This window comes from Martes martes (assembly GCF_963455335.1).
Source record: "Martes martes genome assembly, chromosome: 6".
Classification (NCBI taxonomy): Eukaryota; Metazoa; Chordata; class Mammalia; order Carnivora; family Mustelidae; genus Martes; species Martes martes.
In genome coordinates this window covers 46,182,121-46,209,790 of record NC_137893.1, presented here as the reverse complement: position 1 = coordinate 46,209,790, position 27,670 = coordinate 46,182,121, and the positions used below count along the sequence as shown (strand labels likewise).

General features: G+C 36.5%; 1 protein-coding gene across 1 annotated transcript in view; it reads right to left on the bottom strand.

Annotated features, from left to right (window-relative positions):
- Positions 1 to 27,670, bottom strand: part of ME1 (malic enzyme 1) — a 186,226-nt gene that overhangs the window by 49,989 nt on the left and 108,567 nt on the right. The window contains exon 7 of the mRNA XM_080805792.1: positions 92 to 201. Coding sequence (XP_080661918.1) covers positions 92 to 201 — 110 coding nt within the window. The remainder of the gene's footprint in view (positions 1 to 91; positions 202 to 27,670) is intronic.

Below are 27,670 nucleotides of genomic sequence, written 5' to 3'. Positions count from 1 at the left end.
CAACTGTTCCCATTATACCTATTTTTTAACTTCATGGGAGCATATGGGCCCTTCTGTCTTGTAATGTCACTTCCTTTCCTGTCCAGCTTACCTTGAATATCATCATTGAACGTGCAGTACTGGTTTTGATATTTCTTCAGGAGACGAAAGGCATTTATATTGGCAAAATCTTCAAACTGAATAAGGCAATTCATTCCATACCTACGGGACAAAACATTCACATGAGAAGAAGTTCATGAAATAGCATACAAAAATAAACTTTTAAAATTAGCCTACAGAAAAGACTAAAACATTTTATTTATTTATTTAATTTATTTTTATTATGTTATGTCAGTCACCATACAGTACATCATTAGTTTTTGATGTAGTGGTCCATGATTCATTGTTTACGTATAACGCCCAGTGCTCCATGCAACACGTGCTCTCCTTAATACCCACCACTGGGCCAACCCATACCGCCACCCCCCTCCTCTCTAAAACCCCCAGTTTGTTTCTTGGAGAAACAAACATTTTCTTTTAAAGGTCCTATCTTGTTACTTAGTATAAATATGTTACACAATGTCTGTTCAGCAAATATTCACTGTACACTTACTACAGGAAAAGCACTGTGTTGGCTCCGTGAAATAAAATGACAAAAATACGGTCCCTACCATGAAAGAATTTAAAATTTAGTAGAAACAAAAATATTTTGAAATAAGTGAAAAGTAATGTAGAAGTGGTATAAACAAGGAATTGTAGATGTTGAGAGGACAGGTATCACTTCTGGCCGGGGTCACAGACCACGTAATAAATGAACTGAGTTTTAAGGAATAGCTATGATTTCAAAAATAGAGATGTAGGTTTTTACAAGCCAGGTAAATACTAGAAGCAACATAATTGAGGTGAAAACTGAGAAAGAATACATTTTTCAAAAAACAGCACGAAAAAAAAGGGAAAAAAATAAAATAGGAAACCTAAAAACAAAACAAAACAAAAACAAAACCCCAAAAAACCAGCAAGAAGTCCTAATTGGCTATCATGTGGAGATACATGTAAGGGTATACTGAAAGAAAAGGTTAGATTTTTATATTGGAAACCTTAAAATTCAAGCCTAGGATTCTGGTTTTTATTCTACAGCAATGGCCAAACACTGCAGGGTGCTGAGCTTTGAAATATATTGGGCAGATTTTTATTTCTGATATGAACAGCTTACTTGTCTGACTCTTCATATGTATGGTCATCCACCCACATAACCTAGCCAAGGCAAAAGAAATGAATGTTACTGATAAGCCAAGATTCTAAGTGTTGCCGGAGAAAGCCACAGAGCCATGTAGCCATTACAGATTTATGGTCTCCGCCTGAGCTAGACTCTCACTGCTCCTCGATGTGGGATTCTTCTTACTTGTTCTGGGTCAGCATCCACTTCCATTACACCCAATGGTTACTCCTAATGTTTCCCAATCCTTTTAAATTTTGCCCTCTTCCCCTTGTCTCCTACACATGCATATGGTTTCCCTACTCTAGTATACTGCGCCATTAATCATGTACAGTATTCTTGTTTGTTTTTACAAAAGAAATTCTAAATTTTTATATAGTCAGAGCTTTCACTTTTTATTTATAGTTGCTGTCCTTGATGTTATGCTTATTGTAGTCTTCTCCACAAACATTTATTTAAATATTAATAAAAAATTTCTTCTAGTGATATCATCGATTTAGGAAATAATCTCTACATCTGGTATTGTTTTGATTTCATTTTTTAAAAAAGATAATCAGAATTTCTGTTTTATATATTTATGAGTCAGTATATATAGTTGGTAATTAAAACTGTGAGCATGATTGGGATTCTATTCTGATGCACACACACCTATGTATAGTAGCCAAGGATAGAGTAGTAGGAAACACCGATGCATAAGTGCCGAGGATGTCACCAAGGAGAAAGAAGAACTGATTCCATGTTTAGAAGAAGGCACAGAGAAGTATGACATCCCAGAAGTCTAGGGAATACAATTTTAAGAAAAAAGAAAATTCATGCAAGTATTTCAGCACGAGTCCATCATTTCCTCTCATCACCTGTGACCAGATACTATATTCTGTTATTTACTAGGGTTGGTTTCTGTGCTTTTCCTCTTTTATTCTACTATTGCTAGTGGCAACAAATATTCTTTCACTTTTAAATAATACACATATGTCTGTATACACTTGCTTATTCTTCACAACCACCCCATGGCACAGGCAGTAGTACTGTTATCTTACCTAGGAGAAAACAGGCACAGCATGTTAAAACTGCCTCGTAATAATAGCTCAATGGTAATGATTAGTGTACTGATCTCTTTATCCAGAAAAAACAAGTCCCTGTTTTAATTACTATAGTTTTTAAATCTCTTAAATAGTTAGTGATATTTACTTCTCTTTCTCTTTATGTATTCGCTTGGCTGTGGCAGTGGTTGAAAACACAGGCTTTAGAGTGAGAGCTCCTGGGGTGTCATCCTGTCCTCCTCACTTATTCTATATTCTTAACTGTCTTGTGCTTCTGTCTCCACTAGAATAAATGAGAATAATAGTGGCAAACTGTCATAGGTTTATCAGAATTAAGTGATAAATATAAGTTCTCAGTGTGTGAAGACTGACACATGAGTGCCCTATAATCACGAAATATTTTTTACTTAATAGCAACAGTAGAAGCAATGGTCAGTGGGGATCTTCAAAGACCTAACAGAAAATAACTGTCATCTTAGAATAGTATGTCTACCAAAGCTACTCTTCAAGTGTAAGGTTGTGATTCAACTATACTTTGGAAAAAAAAATGAAAATAAAGCATTTTTTTAAAAAGTAGGGTTGAAACAAAGACATCTTCAGATAAATAGAAACCAAAGGACTTCAACTAAGGCAACATTCCAAGGGTATGTTTCACAAAGAAAGAAAATAATCCTGCAAAAAGTCTATGATAAATTAAAACAGTAAAATATAATAACAAGGAATTTTTGTCCATATAAAATAGTAAAGAGGAGTAAGCCTGACAGAGGGAGGAGACCGGGAAAATTTTTCCCCAAACAGCAACAGTAGAGCAGAACAAATCCTTCAAAACAACCATTTCAGGGCTCTGGAAATCAACTAAAGGCAAAGGGAGCAAAAATTTAAAAGGAAAACGTGGGAGTGGGGTCAAATCTTGAAAGGAACATCAAATTTTTATGCTCCTTATGTGTATGATGCCCTTCTAGTGAACAATTTAGGTAGCTTTATTAGAAATTACTAAAATGTTTTTAAGAACTGGTAAAAGCATTTCTCTGGTTAGAAATCACTACTTTCCTTTTACAACCTCAGCAAAGCAGTACACTTTGTGGTAGCAACTGGTTACCCCCCGAACTCGAGTATCAGTTGACAACCATCTGGTGCTTGTGATGGCTCCTTCCCTCCTTCTCTGCTTTCCACACAGGCCTTTAGAAAGTAAAGGCTGCACACTTGTAGACAGAGTCCTCATACAGCTCGCCCCTCACGGGTCAGGTACCCATGTCTAGCAGCACCAGACGATCTGTCATTATGTTCAGAAGCAGAAGAACCTTGTGGTTTCAGTATGTGAAGACGAATCAGAGCCTTCTCAGTTCTATTCCTGGACCCACTACTTACTTGGGTCCTGCGGTTTTGGACTTGCTACAGTTTCTCTGTGGTTAAAATGAAATCCCCACAATATGGTTTGCCTTCAGTGTTTAGGACACAGTGTGGTCAGGCTACAAGTTTATAATATTTTCTAAGTAAAATCTAGGAGTACCAGCCATAGGGAGTAAAATGCTACGCAGGATACTTCATCATTTACAAATGTTTATTTTAGAATTATCCCCTGGAGAATATTGTGTGTCTGTTTTAATTTCATGACTTTTCTCTACCTGGTAGTTAACTCTGATTTGACTCTTAAAGATTTAGAGTCATCCTGGATTCATTTTGTAATACAGCATCCTGCATCATATAATAAAAGAAAACCATGTAGGAGATACTTTGTTCCACGTTGAACCAACCTTGTCACTATGAAATTATAAGTAGTGGAACACAAGGAACTTAGCCAATTCGATTCTACATAACTATGAAAAGAACCTACTATTTTATGATCAAAATATCACATAAAATAGTGGGTGTAAATGGTTTTAAAAGTTAACAGAAATACCACCCATAAAATTAACCTGAGAAAACTGCAAATTTTCTCTTGTGGCATTGTTAAATCACAGAAAACCTTGTTACAGTGACTGATCATGGCTGACCCATCTAGCACTAGTAAGGGCCAGGCACTGTGCTCTGCTCTCTACACAGATTATGTCATTTAAATTCTTTCATCAACCCGAAGAGGAAGGTAGTTATTACCCCTTTTACAGATGAAGAAACTGAAGCTCAGAGAGATTCAGGGCCATAGCTGAGTGCATTACTGCCAATAAGTGGTAGGGCCTGGACTGAACCACAGGGCCCATGGTTTTAAATACTATCTATACTGGCTTCCACAGAGCACCAAGGTCATGATCAAGTCAATGAAGTGAACAGTATATTTACAAATAAAAGGATGGCAGTGATAAAATAAAGGAGTTACAATTTTACAAAACTAGCAAGACAGCATTTGTATGTATTCAATATGCTAGGCATTGTCATTATAGAAAGCATATAAAACAGATATTGGTGAAAACAATGAGTCTTTCTTTGATTATGAACTATTAAGAATTCACTGTATCCAGGTCAGCCAAGCACATTTTGAGTTTCCCCAAGAGATACAGTAAGTGTCATTCTTTGAGGAGTAACTGTATACATGGCACTTACACGGTACTGAAGATCTGGAGTACTTTAACTCTGATGGGTACTCAAAGATAATTTGTTACAATTATTCATTTTTAATAATGTAATTGAGATCCGAGGGTGTTCAAAGAATTAAGCAGCACTAGGACCCATGGATCTGGTGCTTTAAACACTTCCAGTCTCACTGGGAAGACAAAGGATATAAGCAAAAATTTAAAGGTTCAGGTTAAAAGGAAAATCAGGAGTACAAAAGAGACCACTATTGGATTTAGGGAAGACAGCATGAATTAGAGGAGGCTTCAGCTGGGCCCTTGGCTAGGATTTAAATGAAGAAAAGAGTTGGGTGGGGAGTAAAATCACAGAGGTCTCAAAGTTTGTGCTGGAGAACACGGAGGATGCTAGTTGGAGGGACTTCAGAAGATCAGTACTAGTGGCTGAGTTTCAGAACATGAATATTCTAGAATTCTAGGATAAGTAATTTGAAGTTCACTGAGGTTCCTTCTGGCCAAGAACCATCCAAGTGTAATTCTTCCTTGTAGGTAAGAATTAAGAACAGAAAATTGTTCACTTCCTTGTTGGTTCACTGTAATGCATTGCAGCTCCACTTCCTACTATCTTTACATCTGTATCACTGCATAACACTTAGATATTCCTCTCATTTCTTTTGTCACCCCTTCTATCATATTTTACTGACACTTCTTAATTATTCTCCGTGAGAGTGGAGATTATAAAGATTCAACAGTAATCATCCATTCTTTCATTCTTTTCCCTCTACAGTCTTCCCCTTACCAAGTTCACCAATTCTTAGGGAATCATCAGTCATCTTCAGACAAATGACTTCTAAATCTTTATCTCTGTTGCTGATCTTTCAAAGAAGCTCCAATTCTCTTTTGTCAAATGACAGTAAAAAAGACTTGGAGAAATGTTATATTATGGATCTTTTTTTCTTTAAATGAGAAATAAATGTTTAAGATAATGTTTTCATATATTGTCAACCATTCTTACTTTGTAATGGATTTCTGTAAAATTTTCTATAGCATCAAAGAAAATTACAACTCTTTCATGTCAAGGTCAACTAAGAATCACAAGCAAAACTGAGTTATTTTGTTTAGGTGTCAACTGCTTCCCCCCCCAAAAAAGCAGTTTGTGAGATTGTGAGTTCCTTAAAATTCAACAAATTGCAAAGCTGCATTTATAACTACAATTTCCACTTAGTATATTTTATTGAAAAGCATTTTAAAAGTTACTTCTTGCCTCCAAAGTCAGTACACTCTTTTCCTTTATGATTTTAATATGTATATATAAAGCTCCTAAAAATTCTAAACTTTTTCCTTATAAAACTTACTACCCATGGGACACCTGGGTGGCTCAGTTGGTTAAGCAGCTGCCTTCGGCTCAGGTCATGATCCCAGTGATCCCATGATCCTTGCTCAGCGGGGAGCCTGCTTCTTCCTCTGTCTCTGCCTGCCGCTCTGTCTGCCTGTGCTCACTCGCTCTCTCTCTAACAAATAAATAAATTTAAAAAAATTAAAAAAAAATAAAACTTACTACCCAAACTTTCCCTATTTCTATCATTGGTACCACGAATGCCAAAAGCACTAAGGGCATTTTCTATTCTGCCTTTCACTTCGCATCCCAGTGGTCAACATCTGTTATGCCTTCTTCTTTCTCTCATAGTAATTTTTATGCTTTCTGTTCTAAGTGCCTCAATTCAAGTTCAGGCTCTTTGGACCACATGATTGCAACAGTACTACAATCTCCTGATTAGTCTCCTTCCTTTTATTTTCTTTCCCACTGCAATCACTTACACGCTAAAAAAAATTTGTCATGTCATTTTAAATAGGTACTATGTGATGAGATCTTGTCTAACCTTATCTCTGCTATTTCAAAACAAAACCTTATCCTTCCTTCCCTTATTTATTCATCTATCAAATAACACACCGAGTGCCAACCAGGAGTCAGGAATTACTTGAAGTGCTGTTGATACATTCCTGCCCTCACAGAGTTTATAATCTTGTGGAGGATACAGTAAATGGGAGATTACAATGCAGTGTAATAAGAGCTATAATAGAGGAAATTTAAGGCACCAAAATGCAGAGCAGGGGCTCCTATCTAGAATTAAGCGGCTTAGGAGAGACTTTCAAGAGGAAGCTAGAGCCTGAAGGATTAGTAGGAACTTGCCAAGTTAAGAGAAAGAGGAAGAATTTGGGAGGCAGAGAGAACATACCCAAAGGCCCACAGTTAAATAAATCAGTGTCATATTGAGGAGCTGAAGTAAACTAAATATGACTGAATCACAGTGTTTATAGAGAAAGAGACAAGACTTAAGGCTAGAGAGGTAAACAAGGCCAGATTATGCAGGGCCTCTAACCAGTATTAGGGGTTTATACTTGACCCTAAGAGTGGACATTAAATTGGAGTGTGACATGATAATTTCCACTTCCGACTTATGGTGTGATCAGGGTGAAGAATGGATATCAGAGGGGCAGGACTAGAGCAGGAAGCTTACTTAAGAGGCTGTGGCAGAGACCCAGCCCTGCACTTGGAAACGAGAATAAGGGCAGGGACAAGTAGATGGATTTGAGAAACATTTATGACACAGAATTAACAGTATCAAGTGAAGAGAAGCAGATGATGAGGAAAAAAAAAATCAAGAATTCCAAGTTTATAGCTTGGGCAACTTGGTAAAGGATGGATTATATTAAGAAAAAAAAAAAAAAAACAGGAAACCTCAGGAGAAGAAGGTTTGATAAGGAAGATCATGAGTTCAGCTTTGGGTAAGTCACATTTGAGCAACCACAGAGACATGTAAGGAGAGGAAGCTGTTGGGGATATTAAGATGGATGACTTAAGTATTTTAGAGTTTGAACAGCTACAGGGAAAGAAAAGGCCCATGATAACGGCCATGAGAGTGCATCTCAAGTGATGTGGCACTAAAGGCCATTAGAAATGAAGGTCTTAAGAATAAAAAAGGCCAATATATAAGAAAGGTCATTGACATGAAAGTTAAACGGGGCTAAGAACAAGACTTTAAAGAGTAGTTAAGAAACTGGGAGAAGCTAGAGAGATGATAACCTACTTGACATAAACCTCAAAGAAACATGTGAGGGAGGAGGGTTACAAGAGGACGAAGGTTGATAGTCTGAAAGGGACAGAGGAGAGAAGACACTGATCTCATCTCCCAACCCTAAAATGTTGTGTGGACCAATAAGCATCACTGTTTGAAAGCACTACATGAAAAGTGGGAGTCTTACATGGGAGCCATGTTGCCAGGAAGCAAAGGGAAAGGGAACACCCAGTGAGGAAGTGAGGACGAAAGGGAGCCTTTTATTATCAAGACAGTGGAAAGGTGTGAGAGGGAGGGGAGTGTTGGGAGTTTGGTTTAGTGGACATGAAATGTAAAGCTTCAAGTATGTGAAGGAGTATATCGAACTAGACAAAGGACATGTTCCTTTTACATTGTAACAATTTCTACTTTAACAGGAAACCAGTTATAACAATGACATGGAACAAGATTTTCTAAGAATTATGTCTAGAGGTCACGTGATGGACTGCAAAGGTGGAGTGTGGAGAGCTGGGGATACAGGAAGGGGCAGGTTGCATCCCCGTCTCTCTAGTTCGAGGGCAGCACCCACATAGGCTGAAATGCTCAGGACGGTTTTGGCTCTAAAGGACTGATCTGCGCTTCTGCGAACCATTGTACTGTGACCTTCCACTTCTAGCCTGCATCATTTCTTTTGTCCAGAATGCCCTCACAGAAATTTAGAAAATGTTTTTAAAAACTCCATCTGCAGATTTAACATAGAGAATCAAAGGTCTCCTCAAATGCAGGTTTCGGTAAATACCTTATTCCCAACCTCAATTGTGTCCTTTACTTCTGTAGTTTGAATCACAAAATCTGGCTATGTCTCCTTTTCAATTTCATCTAAATCAAACTGTTTATTTCTAAAAGTCAATGACTTCCACAAAACACTAGGGATCATGTTTTGAGCAGCAAAAGAACTGTATGCTATTTTGCTGCAGGTAATTAGAGGCATAAGATTTTCAAACTAGAAAGATCCTCAGACACCATTTAGCAACAAGCAATGCCCAGAAATGTTGCATAACACCCATGATCACAGGAACAGATACACCAGCGAGTACTGGCCCTAAGAAAAAGAGAGAAAAGTCAAGTACTTGGTGCTTAGGATGGTAGTAGATAGTAAAATCCACTAAAAATCTAGTAAATCTATTATAACCAGTTCTGCTGTTTTAAAGTTCTATCTTGTAGGTAGTGGATTTGAACAAATACTTTGCGAAATAAGAACTAGATCCACATACTGAGTTGGATCAATACCCTCATTCTTACTATTCCCAAAAATCAATATCAGCCTCAAAGGGTTTTTCTTACAACGTCATCATTGTGATATTTAAAAGATTTGCTATAGGTTCTAAAGATAATCTTCAAAGAGGCATTCCAAAAGTGCTGTTAACACTAATTATTTACAGAGTTCTAGGGTATTACTTTGGAAATAGATACTACTCATTCAGATCCAGCTTTGTTAAAAAAAAAAATCAAACACATTATTCTATAATGAAACCTCAAAATCAAAGTAAAAATGAAAGAAAGACTGCATGTGTAACTACTTAAAATAAAAACACTGAAAGACGATATACATTCTTGTGCCACTGAATAACAGAAACCTACACATATTATTCAAGACAAATCCGAGAACTGTACATTTAGAAATAGCTGGGGGCACAAATCCAATGTAAATGACAAATCTGGCCTCTTTGGCACAATCATCTGCGGTAATGTCAAAGTTTGAGCATGAACCATCTTCCATAACTACTGCCCACCTACCAATAATGTGTCCTAAAGTTATGTCTATTTATAATTCCATATTAGTGGTATTTCTTATGGGAGTATTATTGCCTAATACCAATAAAAATACCAAAATATCATGTTCCCTGTTTTATTAATAAGCTCTTTTCTTCCCCTGGGGACCTTAAGAACTAAGCCATCTTATGCTCCAGTGGTACTGAAGGTCTTTTAAACCCAAACTGGTTTAAAACTATTTCTATTGGCATCTGTATGGGTACATTTACCTGCCTGTCAATGCTTTTTTCTCTTTAAAATACCTTAATAAGTTGTTGAACTGATTCAATCCAACATACTAAAATTGGAATTCTATCGTAGAATCCCTAATTTTAAACAATTCTTAGGAACAAAATATAACCTCGTGCTAAAATAGTTTTAACTTCCTTTTGCATTAAACCATTTTTAAATGACAGTGATACTTTCCTGAATTAACAAGTACACTTATAGTTCAGTCTAAATTTTCAAGAATGCAACTCTGTCTCTGACAAACTGACACATTTCCAAAATCTGATGAACAAAGCTATCTTTGTGTTAGAAGGATAATTTTAGGTAGTTTACTGGGTATGTGGAAGTATAATTTAAGATTTGTAAAGTACTAATTTTATTCTGGTATCACTGAGAAATATAAGCCAAGACAAGTAATTTCTGTGCCTAAAATAATACTTATTGAAAAGAACACTTAAAATGAATTTAATAATCCAATGAACTTAGAAACTAACTACCTGGATTTAAGTTCTGCCTTTTCACTTATAAACCTAATCTCTTAACTCACATTCTCAGTCTTTCCACTACTCTTCTGAGAACTTCTTTGGCAATTCTAAATCTATAAAAAGAATTGGAAAAATATACTCAACAGAGGTCAAATTAACAACCCAGGCCACCTACTAGTATGTAAAATATTCAGGTTTTGAAAAAATCTGACTCTGTTACCAATCTGATTTGTGAAAGTGAGAAAATAAAAATCCAATCATTTTGTTCTCACTTATTTCCTGTCTTTTTGGTAAGAACCATCCTGACAGGTGTGAGGTGTTACCTCACTGCAGTTTTGATTTGCATTTCCCTGATAATGAGTGATGTTGAGCATCTTTCTGTGTGTCTGTTGGCCATCTGTACGTCTTCTTAGGAAAAAAGTCTATTCAGGTCTCTGCCCATTTTCTAATAGAATTGTTTGCTTTTTTGGTGTTGAGTTGTATAAGTTCTTTATATATTTTGGATATTAACCCCTTCTCAAGTATGTCATTTGCAAATATTTCCTCCCATTCAGTAGGTTGCCATTTTGCTTAGTTGATGGTTTCCTTTGCTGTAGAAAAGTTTTTGTTTTTGTTTTTTAATTTTGGTGTAGTCTAATAGTTTGTTTTTCTTTTGTTTCCCTTACCTCAGGAGACATATCCATAAATAAGCTGTTAATAAGGCCAATGTCCACGAAATTATAGCCTATGTTTTCTTTTAGGAGTTTTATGGTATCAAATCTCACATTTAGGTCTTCAATCCAATTTTTTAAGACTTTATTAGAGAGAAGGAGAGGGACAGTATGGGCACATGAGCTGGGGTACAGGGAGAGAGAAAAGCACACTCCTTATTGAGCACAGAGCCCGGACCCCAACAAGGGGCTTGATCCCAGGACCCTGAGATCATGATCTGAGCTAAAGTCAGATGCTTAACCAACTGAGCCACCCAGATGCCAGATTTTTAATCCATTTTGAGTTAATTTCTGGGTATGGTATAAGAAAGTGGTCCAATTTTCCCAACACCATTGAGTAAAAAGACTGTCTTCCTCCATTGCATATTCTTGCCTCCTCTGTCACAGATAATTGACCATATGTGTGTGCGTTCATTTCTGGACTCCCTATTCTGTTTCACTGATTTATGTGTCTGTATTGGTGTGAGTACCATACTGTTTTGCTTACTCTAGTTTTGTAGTATGTCCTAAATTCTAGGATTGTGGTATCTCTGGCTTGGTTCTTCTTTCTCAAGTCTGCTTTACTTCATAAAACCTTTTAACAAAGGATTTCAGTGAAATGGTATAGAGCTTCCTGGAATATATTATTTTACTTGGATCTATAAATAGGATGTCTGCATATGAATAACTTTTAGATATGCACCTGTTGTTTCACTACTAAATACCTATTTATACTTTGAAAGAATAACTTAATCTTAGAGAAAAACATGAGAGAATAATATTAACTAACATTCATGTGCTCCCTACACAATTTTGTGAAATGCTGACATTATGCCGTATTTATTTCAGACCAAAAACAGGGCCACACATCACTTGAAACCCCTTCCACCCCTCCTCGATTCCACTTCCTTCAGGTAACCATCCTTTTAAATTTGGCACTTATCATTTCTGCACATGTTATACTTTTACTACAAATGTATGCTACCCAAAAGCAAACCTGACTTTATTCTCAAGTTTTATACACATGAATAACTGCATATACATCTGATGGGTGTTGAATGGTATCTGATTCTTATGAAATGACATCTTAATTATTAACAGCTCAGGGTAAGTGGATTGAACTGTCATCTTTTGCAATTTTTTCCCCAATCCTGTAATTCTTAGATATATTCACGTAGACATATGAAGCACTAGTTCATTCCATTTTAATGTGCTCTACAATACTGTATGCTATATACATGACACAATTTATCGATTCTCCTGTTGGTGGACATTTAAAATACTTTCCATTTTTCACTACTAGAACAATGCTGCTCTGAAAATTTCTGAGCATGGCTCCTTGAGAACTAGTTTCTCTGGGCTACAAATGCCATACAGTAGGTTATGAGAATCCTAACTAAACTTCCCAAGTGTTTTACAAGTTAGTGCTCCTGAAAGCAGTGTAAGTATTCATCCACAGGCTCACACGCATTTGGCATCATCAGACTTAAACACTGCTGCCACTTTGATGGAGGCGATGTGGTTGGTACTTGATTGCTGGGCAATGGCAGTGTGGTGCTGGGAAGCCAAGGAAAGAGGCTGCTTGGACTGCCCTTCCAGAAAGAACTTGCCTATGAGTGCAGCTAGACAGCTACCTCTACCACAGTGGTTTAAGATATGAGAGGCAGCATTCCATCCACAGCCACACTCTTCCCAGGGGGTCCCCAGTCAATGACGGAGCACAGCAGGAATGCTGGGGCCGGGGCATTTATACTCAAGGTGAACTCATCTAACAAGCACTTTGGGCTCTGGAGCTCCATATTAGTTTGGCTGAGACTCCGTCAGATATATATTACAGTCCAAGGTGCTTTCTGCCCAATTCTGCTTCCCAGATGTGCATTATGCTCCGAAGGCTTTTTTCCTGCCTAATCCTCCCTTCTTGTTAATGTGTCACAGGCATTACCCCTAATATACTTCTCACACTTCAACACCATCTCAAGAACTGCTTTACAGAAAATACAAACTGATATAATGTATAGATAAGAGCTTGAGCCTTTCCTGAATCACAATGCTTATTACCTCTAGAAGTTGGGCAGGTTATTTAATTACTCTGTACCTCAGTTTCCTTATCTCTGAAATGGGAATAGTAACAGTACCTGCCTTACAGGTCTGAAGGAATTAAATTAATATAAGCCCTTGGAACAACCTCAGGCACATAATAAGTACTCAGTAAGTATCAGTTTTTATTTGTCCAATGTGATTTCCTTATTTATCACAAGAGTTGTGGTTAAGCTTGAGGATATCTGAAACCATAACTAAGTAAACAATGACCTGAGAATATTTATGGGTCCTTTCCTTGGATACGTGTGTGTACTGAGGTAAGTGTTATTGCACGTGAGTAAAGATAGGGTAATCTCAAATAAAATACTCAGTGATAAATAGTTCCCATCTGATTATCATTGTCATGATAAATCTATATTCTAAAACATGTTCCTCTCTATCATTTGTGTTTTGATTTTTTTTTTTTTGCTCATAATAAATTACAAATACAGGTAACATTAAGGAATGTTAACTATAACACTTAAGAAATATCCTTGGGAAGGTTTGACAAAATGCCTTTTATAAACTATGGTACACTTTCAGATTTTATAGTCTACAAATATTGAGACGGTTCTATTAGTTTCCTTTAGGCGTAATATTAAGAATCAGTCAAATAATATCATAAAAATTTCCTAAGATAATGAAGAAGTCAGAATTAGTATTCTTTTTTAAATTGATATTTTCCCTGAAATTCTTTCCTCAGAAATGTCCACCAGTTCCCCCCTTTTTTAATCAATAATTTTTCTAAAATCTAGAGTAATTATAGTCCCATATTAATTTATCTATGCAGAAAGATCAAGAAAGGTCAGCAATTAATGCATTCTCCCTACACTCTTGTCCCCAGAGACCAGGTTAGTAAGAATCTGGAAGACAATTAAGTCTTTAAGAATGACCCAGTCAAGAATTAATTGTAATCAGATTCTATTCCCTATCTTCAGTTTTAAAACTAGTGAGTTTGGCCAAATATAAACTTCCAGAATAAGTAGATGCTTATAAAAATAAAAGTCTTCATTAACTTTGTGAAATGTATTTTCTGTCTCAATCCAAAATTCTGTATTTCTCCATAGCAAGAAAAATAACCTCTGTATTATTCCAAAACCCCATATGAAATATATACCCAGAGGTCTGGGCCTACAGACCTCTGTAATGCATTTGTGAAAATAGATCATATATCCCATTCCACCCAATGGAAAAAACACCAGGATAGTATATCAGAAAATAGTGCTGAAGCAAGTGGTGGAAAGCGAAAAAGATTTGTACTATCTTATCAGTAAAATGAGCAATATTATCATCTTTCAATTGATTTGTATAATAAATTTCTATTGAGTTTCTAAGACATATATGTTATTAAAATATATTTCTTATCAGACTGTATCTGCTTTTATATACCATCATTTAGCTCATCTTCTTCATTACCACTTTCATTTCTTTTTTAATTGTTAGCTAAACTTCAGAACAGATCAGGTCCCAGGTTTCTGGGTAAATGAGCAATGATCAAAATTCCTCTTACCTCTAAACCACCACCTCCCAAATTGGGAAAAAAAAAAAAAAAAAAAAGCCTGATCTTTATGCTGGACAAATCGATTTAATCATTAAACTTTCCTCTGAGTAAAGTGATCACCACTTTATTTAGTGATTAGAAACATCTAAGAAACTGGATTTTTCAGAACCATGTGCTACAGTATGTTGACTGGGATTTTGCAAAAATAGCAATCCTTGAGCAAGTGATTTTGAGAAACACTAGACAAAACAAAAAAAAAAAAAAAAAGGTCTCCTTCAACCAGCATTTGAGTCTCAGAACTCTAAAATACTATTGTGAACTGATAATCCTTGAGAAGAGGCTGCATAACATGTGAATTAATCATACTTATTTAACTAGAAAATACCCTTTCACAGCCCAAAAAGAGTTGTAAACAATAATGAAAGACTAAGCATGTGCAACTGTTAAGATAGGGTTAAGAAAGCCCTTAAGTTGGTCAACAGTTTATAATAAAGATCAAAACCTATAAGCAGTAATTATTATTCTATACTAGAATAAGGATGGCATTTTTTGGAAGAAAAAATTTTCATGCAAAAGGAGGTATATGTATCACTAAAGACAAAAATTGACTTAATTTCAAATGAAGGGAAATTTGTGGCTGAGCTAAGAAGTAAAATATAAGTCTAACAGGGGACCCCTACACAAATTTCAGGAAAGGACTTCCACTTTCTGGTAATACAAAATAAAAACATCTCAAGGAGGAATGGGTTTGTGATTTGAAGATATTCCTCTCTTGGGATTATTTATTGGTATAGCTCCCTTTTCAAAGTTGGATTTATTAAACAGTAAGAAACTTCACAAAATTTCACAAAACTCAAGAGGGATCAAAATTTTAAAAGTAAGTCAAATACAGTTTATAGACCTGGTTTCATGAATTCACCCGGTTTTCTATTCTGAGGGCTGGTCCTGCCATTTCACGAGAGAAGTGTCCAGCAGCTGAGCAGGGCAATGCGGCTACAACTGAGTCATAGGGAGGCGGCAACTGGTTTAGTGAAAGCTGGCAAAGCTTAAATTATAAGCATATGTGGAGTAAAGAAATCCCCGCTCTTCTTTCTCATATGAGCTGTATTAGTCACTTTGTTTTCCCATAAGCTGATAACAATAACATTTTGTGGATTCTGTGGTATCTGGAAAAAGAAGGAAGGTTTATATTTTCAAATCCCCAGTTAAGAAGGAATTTTTCAATAGAAGAGATTAAAGATTTGGAGTGATGCTGGTTGTAAGCAAAATATCAACTGTGGGACATTCCAAATTCTTCACATACCAAGCAATGTAAAGGCAATATGAAGATTATGACTTCAAGGGAAAGTTTTCAACTTCATAATCTGAATGTAAGACAGTAAGGACAACATTTAAAAATGGGCACACCATTAAACCATTAAACCAACTCATCAGGGTAGGCTAAAGGACCTAAAAGACATGAATATGAAGTATTCCTGATACTCCGCCACCAAATAAATGAATAAACAAATCCATGAACTCTCCTTTGAAACCATGGCACAGGAAAGTCTTAACACCATCACGAATCCTAACAAAGAGAAGGATTTTTTCTTGAAACATAATATGAAACCTTACAGTTTATATCGCTGTGTATTACATTTTAAAAGGTATCAATTTCAAGTGTTGTAGGAGATAGTCTGTGTTTAACACCCCTTAATTGTATCGAAACACAATATCCTAGGCCTTAACACAGAAGTATGTGACAGATTTCTAAAAACCATCTGAGGTAAGAGAAAGTGAAACAAAGGATACCAGGATTAAAGCTGGGGAGATTTCCATATTGTGCTTTCAAATAATCCTGAGGTTGTATGTATCAAGGAAGCTGTGTTTTGCTCCTTTTAGGGGTAATTGGAAATGAAGTCAACTACCTACTCTGACTGGCTTCCTAAATCTGAGGATTAGGTTCACACAACTAAAGCCAAGATGAAGCTTTCCTTTAAAACAGAGGACATACATATGTATCTACAAAATACATACATAGTCTATACTGATTTAGCATGCAAATACTTACCATGTCTATAGCTATATGCAAATAAGTTTATACATATATTTTTTATATATCTATAGTTCTATATATCTAGAATTTATATTCATATTTATTTATCTGTCTATAGAATTAATCTGATTATATATTTGGATTAATTCTATAAAAGCAACTAACAGCTCCTTGGAATAAAGGCAAAAGCTGCAATATTAGTTTCTAAAATGAGAATTTCAAGTGACCTCTTTTAAAGATTTTTTTTAAAAAAATTTATTTATTAGTCAGAGAGAGAGAGAGAGCGCGCGCACAGGCAGACAGAGTGGCAGGCAGAGGCAGAGGGTGAAAGCAGGCTCCCTGCCAAGCAAGGAGCCCGATGTGGGACTTGATCCCAGGTCGCTGGGATCATGACCTGAGCTGAAGGCAGCTGCTTAACCAACTGAGCCACCCAGGCATCCCTCAAGCGACCTCTTTTAAGAAGATACACAAAATAAGGTTTTAATACTCCCAAGAGCAAATCTTCTCCAAGACTCCAGTTCAATATAAAGACTCCAGTTCAATATAAACAATGACTAAACATATTATAGAGAAATGATATTTTCTCCAGCTCAGAGTCACAAAAGCCTTGGTTTAAAGACTGCTTTCCAAGTTTTCCACTGTTATCAATTTTTAACAAAATATTTAAAAAGTTGTAAAACAATCAAACGTCTCAACTCAAAACATATTTTCAACAAAAAACCCTAAAAGTTAAGTCTTTTCCTGTGAACAAAAACAATATCCCATGACTGCAAATAAGTTTTTCTTCTATGGCAAAGTATTTTTTACCTAAAAAAAGGCAGAGGTTGGTTTTCCCTTAAGCTCTTTAAATATAATTATACTAATAGATGCAGATGATTGATTTTAGGGTGCCAAATCAGGTAAAATCAATACCATTTTTGAAAGGAGATTCTGTCTGCCAACAACAAGATATATTTCATGTTATGTGTTAAGAAATGAGTTAGAGACACTATCTCTGCTGCTTCAGTTAAGTCTTACTCCGCTGAGGCTCCCCCCCCCACCCCCGCCCCATTGTTTTTTTTTTCCCAAGTTTTTATTTCAATTCCAGCTAGTTAACGTACAGCATAATATTAGTTTCAGGTGTACGATATAGTGATTCTGCCAAGCCTTTTAACTGTACCCACAAGTGTGCCTTTGTGACCTTATTTAAGTGCCTGTTAACCCCTTAAGTCAAGTACCCTGTTTTCTTAATGAAAAAAGGTTGCATTTTCAACTGCAATTTTTAAATCCTTACGTTGCTTGATTCACTTTTGCGTTGGACCCTGTTAGTCCCTCTCCTGAAATTCATCATTTAGCCTCACTGCTACCTTTCCAACATCTGGCTCCTTCCCTCTGCTGGGCTAATACCCAATAATCTGCTAACACTGACATATGGAAAGGGAGAATATAAAATTATTTTATGTTTACTCCCTGATTTTTAAATTTCTATTCTCCTACAGTATTGTGGGTGCACATGTGATGTTAAAAAGAATGGATGGAAAGTGCGTTTTTATTAATTTCTTGATTGCAAAAAGTTCTATCTCTGGTAACAAATTGCCAGGGGAAAAGAGATAATAACTTATGTGCTATAATTCTCTAGGTCTAGGATAAACTGTTAAAGATTTTTAGACTGAATTCCAGTACATTAAGTCTTAAGACACTCTTTGACATCAGACACAGCAACTTCTTTCAAGACATGTCTCCAAAGGCAAAGGAAACAAAAGCAAAAATGAACTTTTGGGACTTCATCAAGATCAAAAGCTTCTGCACAGCAAAGGAAACAGTCAACAAAACAGGCAACCCATGGAATGGGAGAAGATATTTGCAAATGACATTACAGACAAAGGGCTGATATCTAAGATCTATAAAGACAGTCATCTGTTTTGAAATAAACTTAATCCCACCTCAAAGAAATACTTGAGAGGAATGATAGCATTCCTTTATAAGAAAATACAGCAATAAACATTCTCTCAAATGTAACTTTTAATATAGTTTGTGAACTCTCTAATTAAAATAAGCAAGTCACTTAGATATCCATTATATTATCTTTTATAAACAGAATATTTATATTCTCATATTTACTCACTCTAAGAGATAAGATGTGTAATGCCAACCACTTACTACCACACTTTTTTTTATAGTGTGTGAAACTCAGTGGCTTTTGAATCTGAACTCTCAGTCCCTACTTTACTCAGAATCAGCCAACAATTCTACATTTGCAGTAAATATACCTGAAAAACAGTGTGCACGTTACCCACCACAAGTATGCTAGGTCTGGGTCATGGATAATCAGAGGTCATGGAAGATCAGAGGTTTAGTTGGGCTTATGGCAGAACAGTTAGAACATTATGGAGTTCAAGATAATACAACATGGGGAAAGGATTCACACAGGATGTGCTAAGGCAAGTTCAATAGTTCACGCTATAGAACAAAAATAAAATTTGTTGTAATTCAACTCAGTGTGCTGCAAAGGGTCCTTATCTTCTTGGACCTCCTGCTATCTGCATCCCAGACTTCTGAAGCTAGGGTCAAGGTTTCTGGTCTAACATGCAAACAGATTGGAAGCTGATACTACAGTCATCACAACAAGAAAAAGCTGAACAAACTCAAAATTAACAACTCTTCTTAGACCAATCATGCTGCCCTCAAAATTGATGAGACAAACAGCCAAATACAGATACTCATATAGTTTACTGGGAGCAGAAGGCCAGGAGCCACCCTGCCACTGGAGCTAATTCTTCGAACTCTAATTGAAGAATTGCTGGCTGCTCAGTGAAGACTAACTCGAGGGTTAAAAACTCCCAGGGAGCCCACTCATGGCGGGAGGCTGAGGGGGGGGTGCGGGTGTGACCCTTCACAGTTTTATCCTCCAGGAACTTTACCAGGTTCTCACAGTGAAGATCAGAGAAATTCCTTTATGCTTACAGCAGAAGGAAGGCAAAATAACCATTTTGAAATACTCCCAAAGTTTCTGTTCTCCTTAAAAAAGGGCCCTGCTAGCCTTCAAAATGGGAGAAGGGGATTACCCATCTCAGGCTCACTAAGGACTGAGACCCAAACGAAGGACTGGATCATGCCTCCCCTCCCCCCACATTTTATTAACACATCAGCAGGGCTCTGGTATAACAGGAGATTACAGGTAAAAGGACTGCAAGCCTCAGACACTATTTAAGAAGGATGCAGGAAAATCCAAAGACAGCAAGGGAGACAAAAACAAGGACACTGAGAAAATTTTGCCTCTAATACCACAGCTACAGCAGACTCTAACCAACCTAACTCCAAGCCAGAAAACAAAACCCTTACAACTAAAGATCTGTCTACTTTACTTAGTTTCTTTTACACCATACATCATATCCAGCTTTCAACAAAAAATCACAAGGCATCCTAAAGAGATAAAAAATACAGTCTGAAAAGACAAAGCAGTCATCAGACCTAGAATTAGATATGAGAGAGATTTTGGAATAGTCAGACCAGGAATTTAAAATAACTAAGGTGAACATGCTAAAAGATCCAATAGAGGGCACCTGAGTGGCTCAGTTGGTTAAGTGACTGCCTTCGGCTCAGGTCATGATCCCGGGGTCATGGGATCGAGTCCCACATCGGGCTCGCTCAGTGGGGAGCCTGCTTCTCCCTCTCTCTCTGCTGCTCCTCCCCCTGCTTGTGCTCTCCCTCTTGCTCTCTGTCAAATAAATAAATAAAATCTTTAAAAAAAAATCCAATAGAAAAAGAGGACAACATGCAAGAACATAAGGGTGATGTAGGAGAGAAATGGAAACTCTAAGAGAATCAAGAAGAAATCTGAAAAATCAAAATCATAGTAACAGAAATCAATATTGTATTTGATGGGCTTGTTAGTAAACCAGATACAGGAGGAAAAAATTTAGTGAACTCAAAGATATGTCAATAGAAACTCCTAAAACTAAAATGCAAAGAGAGAAAAAGAATAGGATAGTCAAGAACTGTGGGACAAAAGATATAATGTATGCCTAATGTGTATACTAAAAGGAGAAGAAAGAAAGGAACAGAAGAAAGATTTGAAGTAATAATGCTAAAAATTTTACAAAATTATTGACACATGCCAAACCACGGATCTAGGAAACTCAGAGGCTACTAAGCAGGATAAATACCCTACTGCTCCACCAAAAACAAACAAACAAACAAACAAAAAAAACAATTGGTATGTCTCAGGTATAACATACACAAACTGCAGAAAATCAAAGATGAAGAGAAAACTATGAAATAAACTCGAGGGGCAAAAACACCTTATCTACTGAAGAAGAAAGTTAATGATACATTGGACTTATCCTCAGAAACCATGTGAACAAGAAGAAAGTACAGGGAGATATTTAAAATGTTTAAAGAAAAAAAAAACCATCTAGAATTCTGTATCCAGCAAAATTATCCTCCAAAAGTAAAGGAGAAATAAAGACTTCCTCAGACAAATTGAAGAAATTTGGGCCAGTAAACCTGCCTTGCAAGCAATATTAAAAGAAGTTCCTTAGCAAGAAGAAAATGATGTAGGTCAGAAACTCAGATCTACATAAAGAAAGGAGGAACATTACCTTTTCTATCTTAATTTATCTAATAGATAACAGTTTGTTCAAAATAATTATGGTAATAATGTATTTGGTAATTATGGGTATGGACAAGTGAGATAAGTAACAGCACTGTTATAAGGGACAGGAGGAAGGAATTGGGACTATTGTGTTTTAACACTCCTAGAGTGTCCATGAGGTGATAATAGTGTTATTTGAAAGTGAACTTGTATTAGTTGTAAATGTATATTACAAACTCTAGGGCAACCACTATAAGTTTTTTTTTTTTCTTCAAAGAAGTATAAGTGATACATTACTGCAGAAGAGAAAATGAACATAGGGTCAGATTGTTTCTTATACTAATTAGCCCCTTGGCCTGGCTTTACTTACAGTACTTGTTACATAGGTCTTTTGGAGTTCTGTGTATTTCCAGTTTTGATCCTCCAATTGCTCTATCTTTTTCCTATTCATCTTTCAGAAAGATGGTGAATATGTTAAGGAAACAAACAAAAAAGCCTGCACACAATAAAACATCCACACTGACCAAACCTGTGGAAGTTTGGCCCTTGCCTCCCCCATGAACATGTAACTGGGTATTCATCGGTTGCGAAAGAACTCTCTACAGACACGTCTAATAATACTAGTAGTAAAGATAGATCTCTATCTCCAGTGTCTAGAACACCATCTGGCATACAGCATATACTCAACAGTTATTGAATGAATAAATGAATTGATGTTAAAAAGAAAAATATTTGATACCTACTGAGGAGCAACAAAAATTTTTTTGAATGTTATTTTGTCAACTTGCTTTAATATCCATCTTAGAAATAAGATGAAGTCTCCCATATTGTTTTGCATTCCTTTTTTTTTCTTTTTTTTTTTTAAAGATTTTATTTATTTATTTGACAGACAGATCACAAGTAGGAAGAGAGGCAGGCAGAGAGAGAAGGGAGGAAGCAGGCTCCCTGCTGAGCAGAGAGCCCGATGCAGGGCTCGATCCCAGGATGCTGGGATCATGACCTGAGCCGAAGGCAGCGGCTTTAACCCACTGATCCACCCAGGCGCCCCTTATTTTGCATTTCTGAAGTCTAACTCTAAACAAGTATTTAAGACTATGCCTGGGAAAGATCTTACATCTGGCATATTAAAAGGTGATGACACCAGGTGTCTGAGTCCTTAAACATAAAAACACTCACTTGTGAAAAAATACTTTGAAAGCTTTTCAGATATGTTTGCATATTTAGGCAGCCTTTCCCTGTGATTAAAGCCAATTTCATGGAAATTGAATATAACTTTTCAAAATATCTAGGGATGATGGTGAATCAAAATGTACAAAGCGATCAAAATCTGCCCTTAATTTTAATTTCATATGGTTTGGCACTTAAGAAAAAGAACAGTTAATACTAAACTATTCCTTCTACAAAAGCCAGAAGAGACAAGTGAAATAGGTCCTCTCTGACAACTCATCTCCCCCACATTATTTATTAGGTACACTATATTCTCTTACAGCACCCTATGCTCATTTCCACTGGAGGCTTATTAAAAATGTCTATTTATTTCTCTCTCTCCCCAGTTACACTGAGTTCCTTAAGAGCATTTACCAGAATGAATGCTTGGCACATAAAGATGCTCAATTTGTTTGTTCAATGAATATATAATTCAAAGTACCCTAAAAATTTTCTTCAACTAAGTTTACAGGGATCATTGACATGACTGGGGACTAGCTCTAGAAGACTAGGCTAATTTCTCGGTTTACTGGTTGATAATGTTTTTGTTTTTGTTGTTCCCCTTACCCTATGATTTATTTGTTTTCCCTTAGGTCAATATAGCATACCCAAAGGGAAAGTAAAACTTAGACAGCTATAAAAATTATTGGTATGACTGTGAACACACACCAAAGCACATTCACATTACGTTCTGTTCGCCTACAACATGTTCTTTTCCTACATACAGCATTATATTGCCAAAAATCAGTGAAACTATCAAATTAAAATGGCTATCTTTCTATTTGAAAAGATGTTGGAGAAAATTTTTTACCTCTGCAGGTTAGCATTTACAGTTTCAGACAATGACCGCCATCCTCACTGAAAAATAACACATAGCTGTAAAACAACATCTAATGCAACCAATGCACATCAAAGGCATAAGGGTATTCCAAAGAAAAACAGGACTTCCATTCTTTTTCAGTTTTTACCAAAAAAGTCACATGAATTCTTACCAAAGTGACATATAAACATCAACCTAAATTAAGATAAAATTTAGGAAAAAAGGCCAAAACAATGTGATGACTTCCAGGGTTTTAGATGGATGAAATCTCCTTGTAGGGCAGAATATAATTTCAGAAGAAACCTATTTACTCTGTGTTTACCATTTAATATGCATAATTATGGTATATATCTGCTTGTTTTGTCTTTTTTTGACATTAGAATGAAAGAATAGAAATGGGAATAGAATACATTATAAAATCAACACAACAACCTTAACAACCAGAGTATAATAGATATCTAAAAGTTCAGTCTTACTAAATGATAGGGACTATTCAAAACCAAATGGATTGGTTTTCTCAATTTTGTTCTTTAGTTGCAAAAAAAGCATGAATATTTTAATTCTAGTTAACTACCAGATAAATCTTTTTTTCCCTTTTTTAAAATAGATTCAATTAGCCAATATACATCATTAGTTTCAGATGTAGAGTTCAATAATTTATCAATTAGGTATGACACCCGGTGTTCATCACATCACGTGCCCTCCTTAATGCCCATCACCCAGTTACCCCGTTCCCCCAACACTTCCCCTCCAGGAACCCTGTTTGTTTCGTATAATTAAGAGTCTCTCATGGTTTTTCTCTGTTCTCTAATGACTTCCCATTCAGTTTTCCCTCCCTTCCCCCATGATCCTCTGCACTGTTTCTTATATTCCACATAGGAGTGAAACTGTATAATTGTCTTTGTCTGACTGACTTATTTCGCTCAGCATAATCCCAACCAGTTCCATCCACATGAATGTAAATGGTAAGTATTTATCCTTTCTGATGGGTGAGTAATAGTCCACTGTGTATGTGTGTGTGTGTGTATATCTCACATATTCTTTATCCATTCAGACCAGTTAAATCTTATTGTAAAATATTTTGACATCAGAGATAAATTGAATGCACTCAACAAATATTTCCTGAGTGATTCCTAGCAGTCAGGCTCTGGGGATATAGCAGTGAGGAAATCCTTGCCCTCACAGAGTATGTATCACATTTGTGGGAGATAGACAACAAATAATAAGCGAATTATATACATGTTATGAGGTGATAATTAGCACAGAAAAAACAAATAGAGAAGGGAGACAGAGAAAGCCAGCCAGAATGGAGAGGTGCTATTTAAGACAGAATGATGCAAGGACAGCCTCACTGAAGTGATAAATGAGGAAAGACTTGAAGGAGGGGAGGGCAAGGGACAGAGAAAGGCACGCAGGTTCAAGAGAACAGCAAAGGCAAAGATCCCGAGGTGGGAGCGCACCTGTAGTGTACAAGAAACAGCAAGATTTGGGATGCCCATTGAATGAAACCGCCACTGAATTCACATAGATTTCCTATCTATTTATAACTCAAATCCCACAAACATCACCACACTGTTTGGTTTGTTCAGGGAATTATAACATTTAGGGAGAGAGAGAAATTTATAGTTTTCAACCAAATTACCTAGCTTTCCATAACTGCTTTTTCACAGTTGTTAGGGTACTGCTTATCTTCACGGCTACCTGTTTAAAATTCAGCCAAAAGCTTACAGTTGTTGTCGTTGCTATCTTCACCGTTATACCAAAAGCTGCATTTATAAGACGTCTGTCCTACAGATGCATGTCATTTGCATGTGACATATCTGGATAACATTCCTTTAGATCCAGAGAGGAATGTCACGCAATGATTAAGAGCCTGGGCTCTAGAGCCAGACTGTGTGGATCTGAATCTGAGCCCAGTCACTTTCTAGTTGGGTAGCTACTGAAATTTACTTAATCTTTTTGTGTCTCTGTTTCTTACCGGAAAAAAAAAAAAAAAAGTAATAAAATGGATACAATGTAAAATGAATAAAATGTAAATTTATCCATAAAAATGGATAAATTGTAAGAGTCTCATAGGGCTGTTATGAGGATTAAGAGAATGTAAAGGCACTTAGAGCCTAACATATGCCTTTAAAATGTGCTAGCTGTTGTGGCTATTTTTACTGTTACTAATACTGATAGAAGACATCTGGGTTTTGTTTTTGTTTTTTCACATGTCATAACCAAACTAAGGAAATACTCTTCAATTATTTATCTTTCTCTTGATGGCAACAGTAAAAATCATTCTTTAACTTTTTAAGATTCAAATGCATAATAAGATTTGAATGCAGATGCATCCCTGTCTTTAAAGAGCTATTTTTAAATGTCAAGAAAACAAACAATACATTCAAATCAGGTCACCTTCTGATAATTTCTAAGTTAGAAGAAAATACAACTTTTAATACCTAATACATATGAGTGCTCAGCAGAGTGTAAAAGGTACACTTAAAAACAAATTCTTTTGTATTTTATAGCATTTAGGAGAAAAATACAATCAACTGATAAACAGAGGAGCAGGGTAACTATTCCGAGGATATTTAGTCCTTACAAAGTATAAAATATTTCTGGAAAATGCATATTTATATTAAAAGTTCCCCTATAGCCTCAAGGTGTTCTCTGTGTCTATAAAATATCCCATGTGAAATACTAATTCTCCCACATTCTTTTCCCCAGACTTTGGCATCCGTCTCTCTACTTTTTTTTTTCTCGAGAGAGAAAGAGAGCTCATGCTAGCATGTGAGGTAGGGGAGGGGCAGAGGGAGAGAGAATCTTAAGCAGGCTCCACGCCCAGCCAGAGCCAGAGGCGGGGCTCAGTCTCACAACCCTGAGATCAAGACCTGAGCTGAAATCCAGAGTCCAATGCTTAACTGACTGAGCCCCCGGGGTGCCCTAGCAATTACCTTTCTCCTTTCTAGTCCTATGATTCTGACTGCCTTAGATACTTCACATTGAATATACTCACACACAATTTCTTATGGGCAGAATTTTCTTTAGGTATGTTTTACTGAAGCTGCAGATTCAGTGCCTAGCCTTTCAACCTAAACTGAATGGAAATGATTTTTTTCCAGGTAAATCAACCACGTGTACATGTGGGATAGGGCAAGGGAGTCAAAGGGAGGCAGAAAGAGAGGTCAAACTACATCTGCTTGCAGGCCAGCTGCTTCACTGCATTTACCCTCATTCTAGGGTAACTCCTTAATCTCTCTTTTGACAAATTCCTATTTCTAAATAACATCTCCCCCACACAAATTCTCCAGGGCCACTTTTAACACAAACACCACTAAAATGGACTAAATATTTTAAGTCTTCTCATGCATTTACTTGCAGCATCTTGATTCTCTGAGCACACAGGAGGTTGACAATAGTTGTAAATTCCACTGAGCACAGACTACAGGTCTGGGGTAATCCAAATATTACAGTAATCCAGAGCTTAATTAATAAAACTAAGAAAGGTTAAAGATTAATAGTCGTTACATCTTTAACTGTTTGTAACTGAAAAACAACATAAATGCTTGCTGATTACATACATCACACATTAAGTATGTGACACACATAAAGCTAACCTTTCATTTCCTATGTAAAAATCCTATTACCTTGAAATAAACAATACTAAAGTTTGTCCAAAGACATTGAACAAAAACACAATCACTCTATGTTTCACTCATTGGTGAATAATTGTTAGTTTTACACTACAAAGCCATATTTCCTTACATAATTCAGAATTAGTTTCAAATAATCATCCAATATACATTCCCTTAAGGTTATGCAGTCTTCAAATACGACATCTCTGACATTCCAGAACAGAAGATTTTAGCTGGGCTCTCAATCGACAACCATTTGTTGAGCATCTATTATGTATTACGATAGTTGTTCTAAAGGAAAAGAAAAAAGACCTAATCCTTGACTTCTGGGATCCTCAAGACTTAGTGCCAACTCAAGTGAAGAAATGTAATTAAATTCAGGGTGATACATGCTATTACAGTGCATCCAGCTCAGGAACCATACAGGAAGTGTCTTTAATCTAGACTGGGAGAGTCTAGACATTTAAGCTGAATTAAATTAGCAGAAACAGTGGGGCATGAAGCAGTATGTACATAGAAGTGTGACAGACAGTGACATGCACAGGCAATTAAATTTTTTTTTCTTTCTAATGATTTATTTTATTTCAGAAAGAAAGAGTGCAGGAACGAGGAGTTGAGTAGGGGCAGAGGGAGAAGGAGAGAGAGAATCTCAAGCAGACTGCCTGCTGAGCGCAGAGCCCTACATGGGGCTTGATCTCATGACCCTGAAATCATGACCTGAGCTGAAACCAAGAGTCTGATACTTAAGCGACTGAGCCACGCAGGTGCCCCCAAAACTGGTTCTTCATGAGTGGTGCAAAGAATACGTGGTAAGAAAGGAAGGTAAA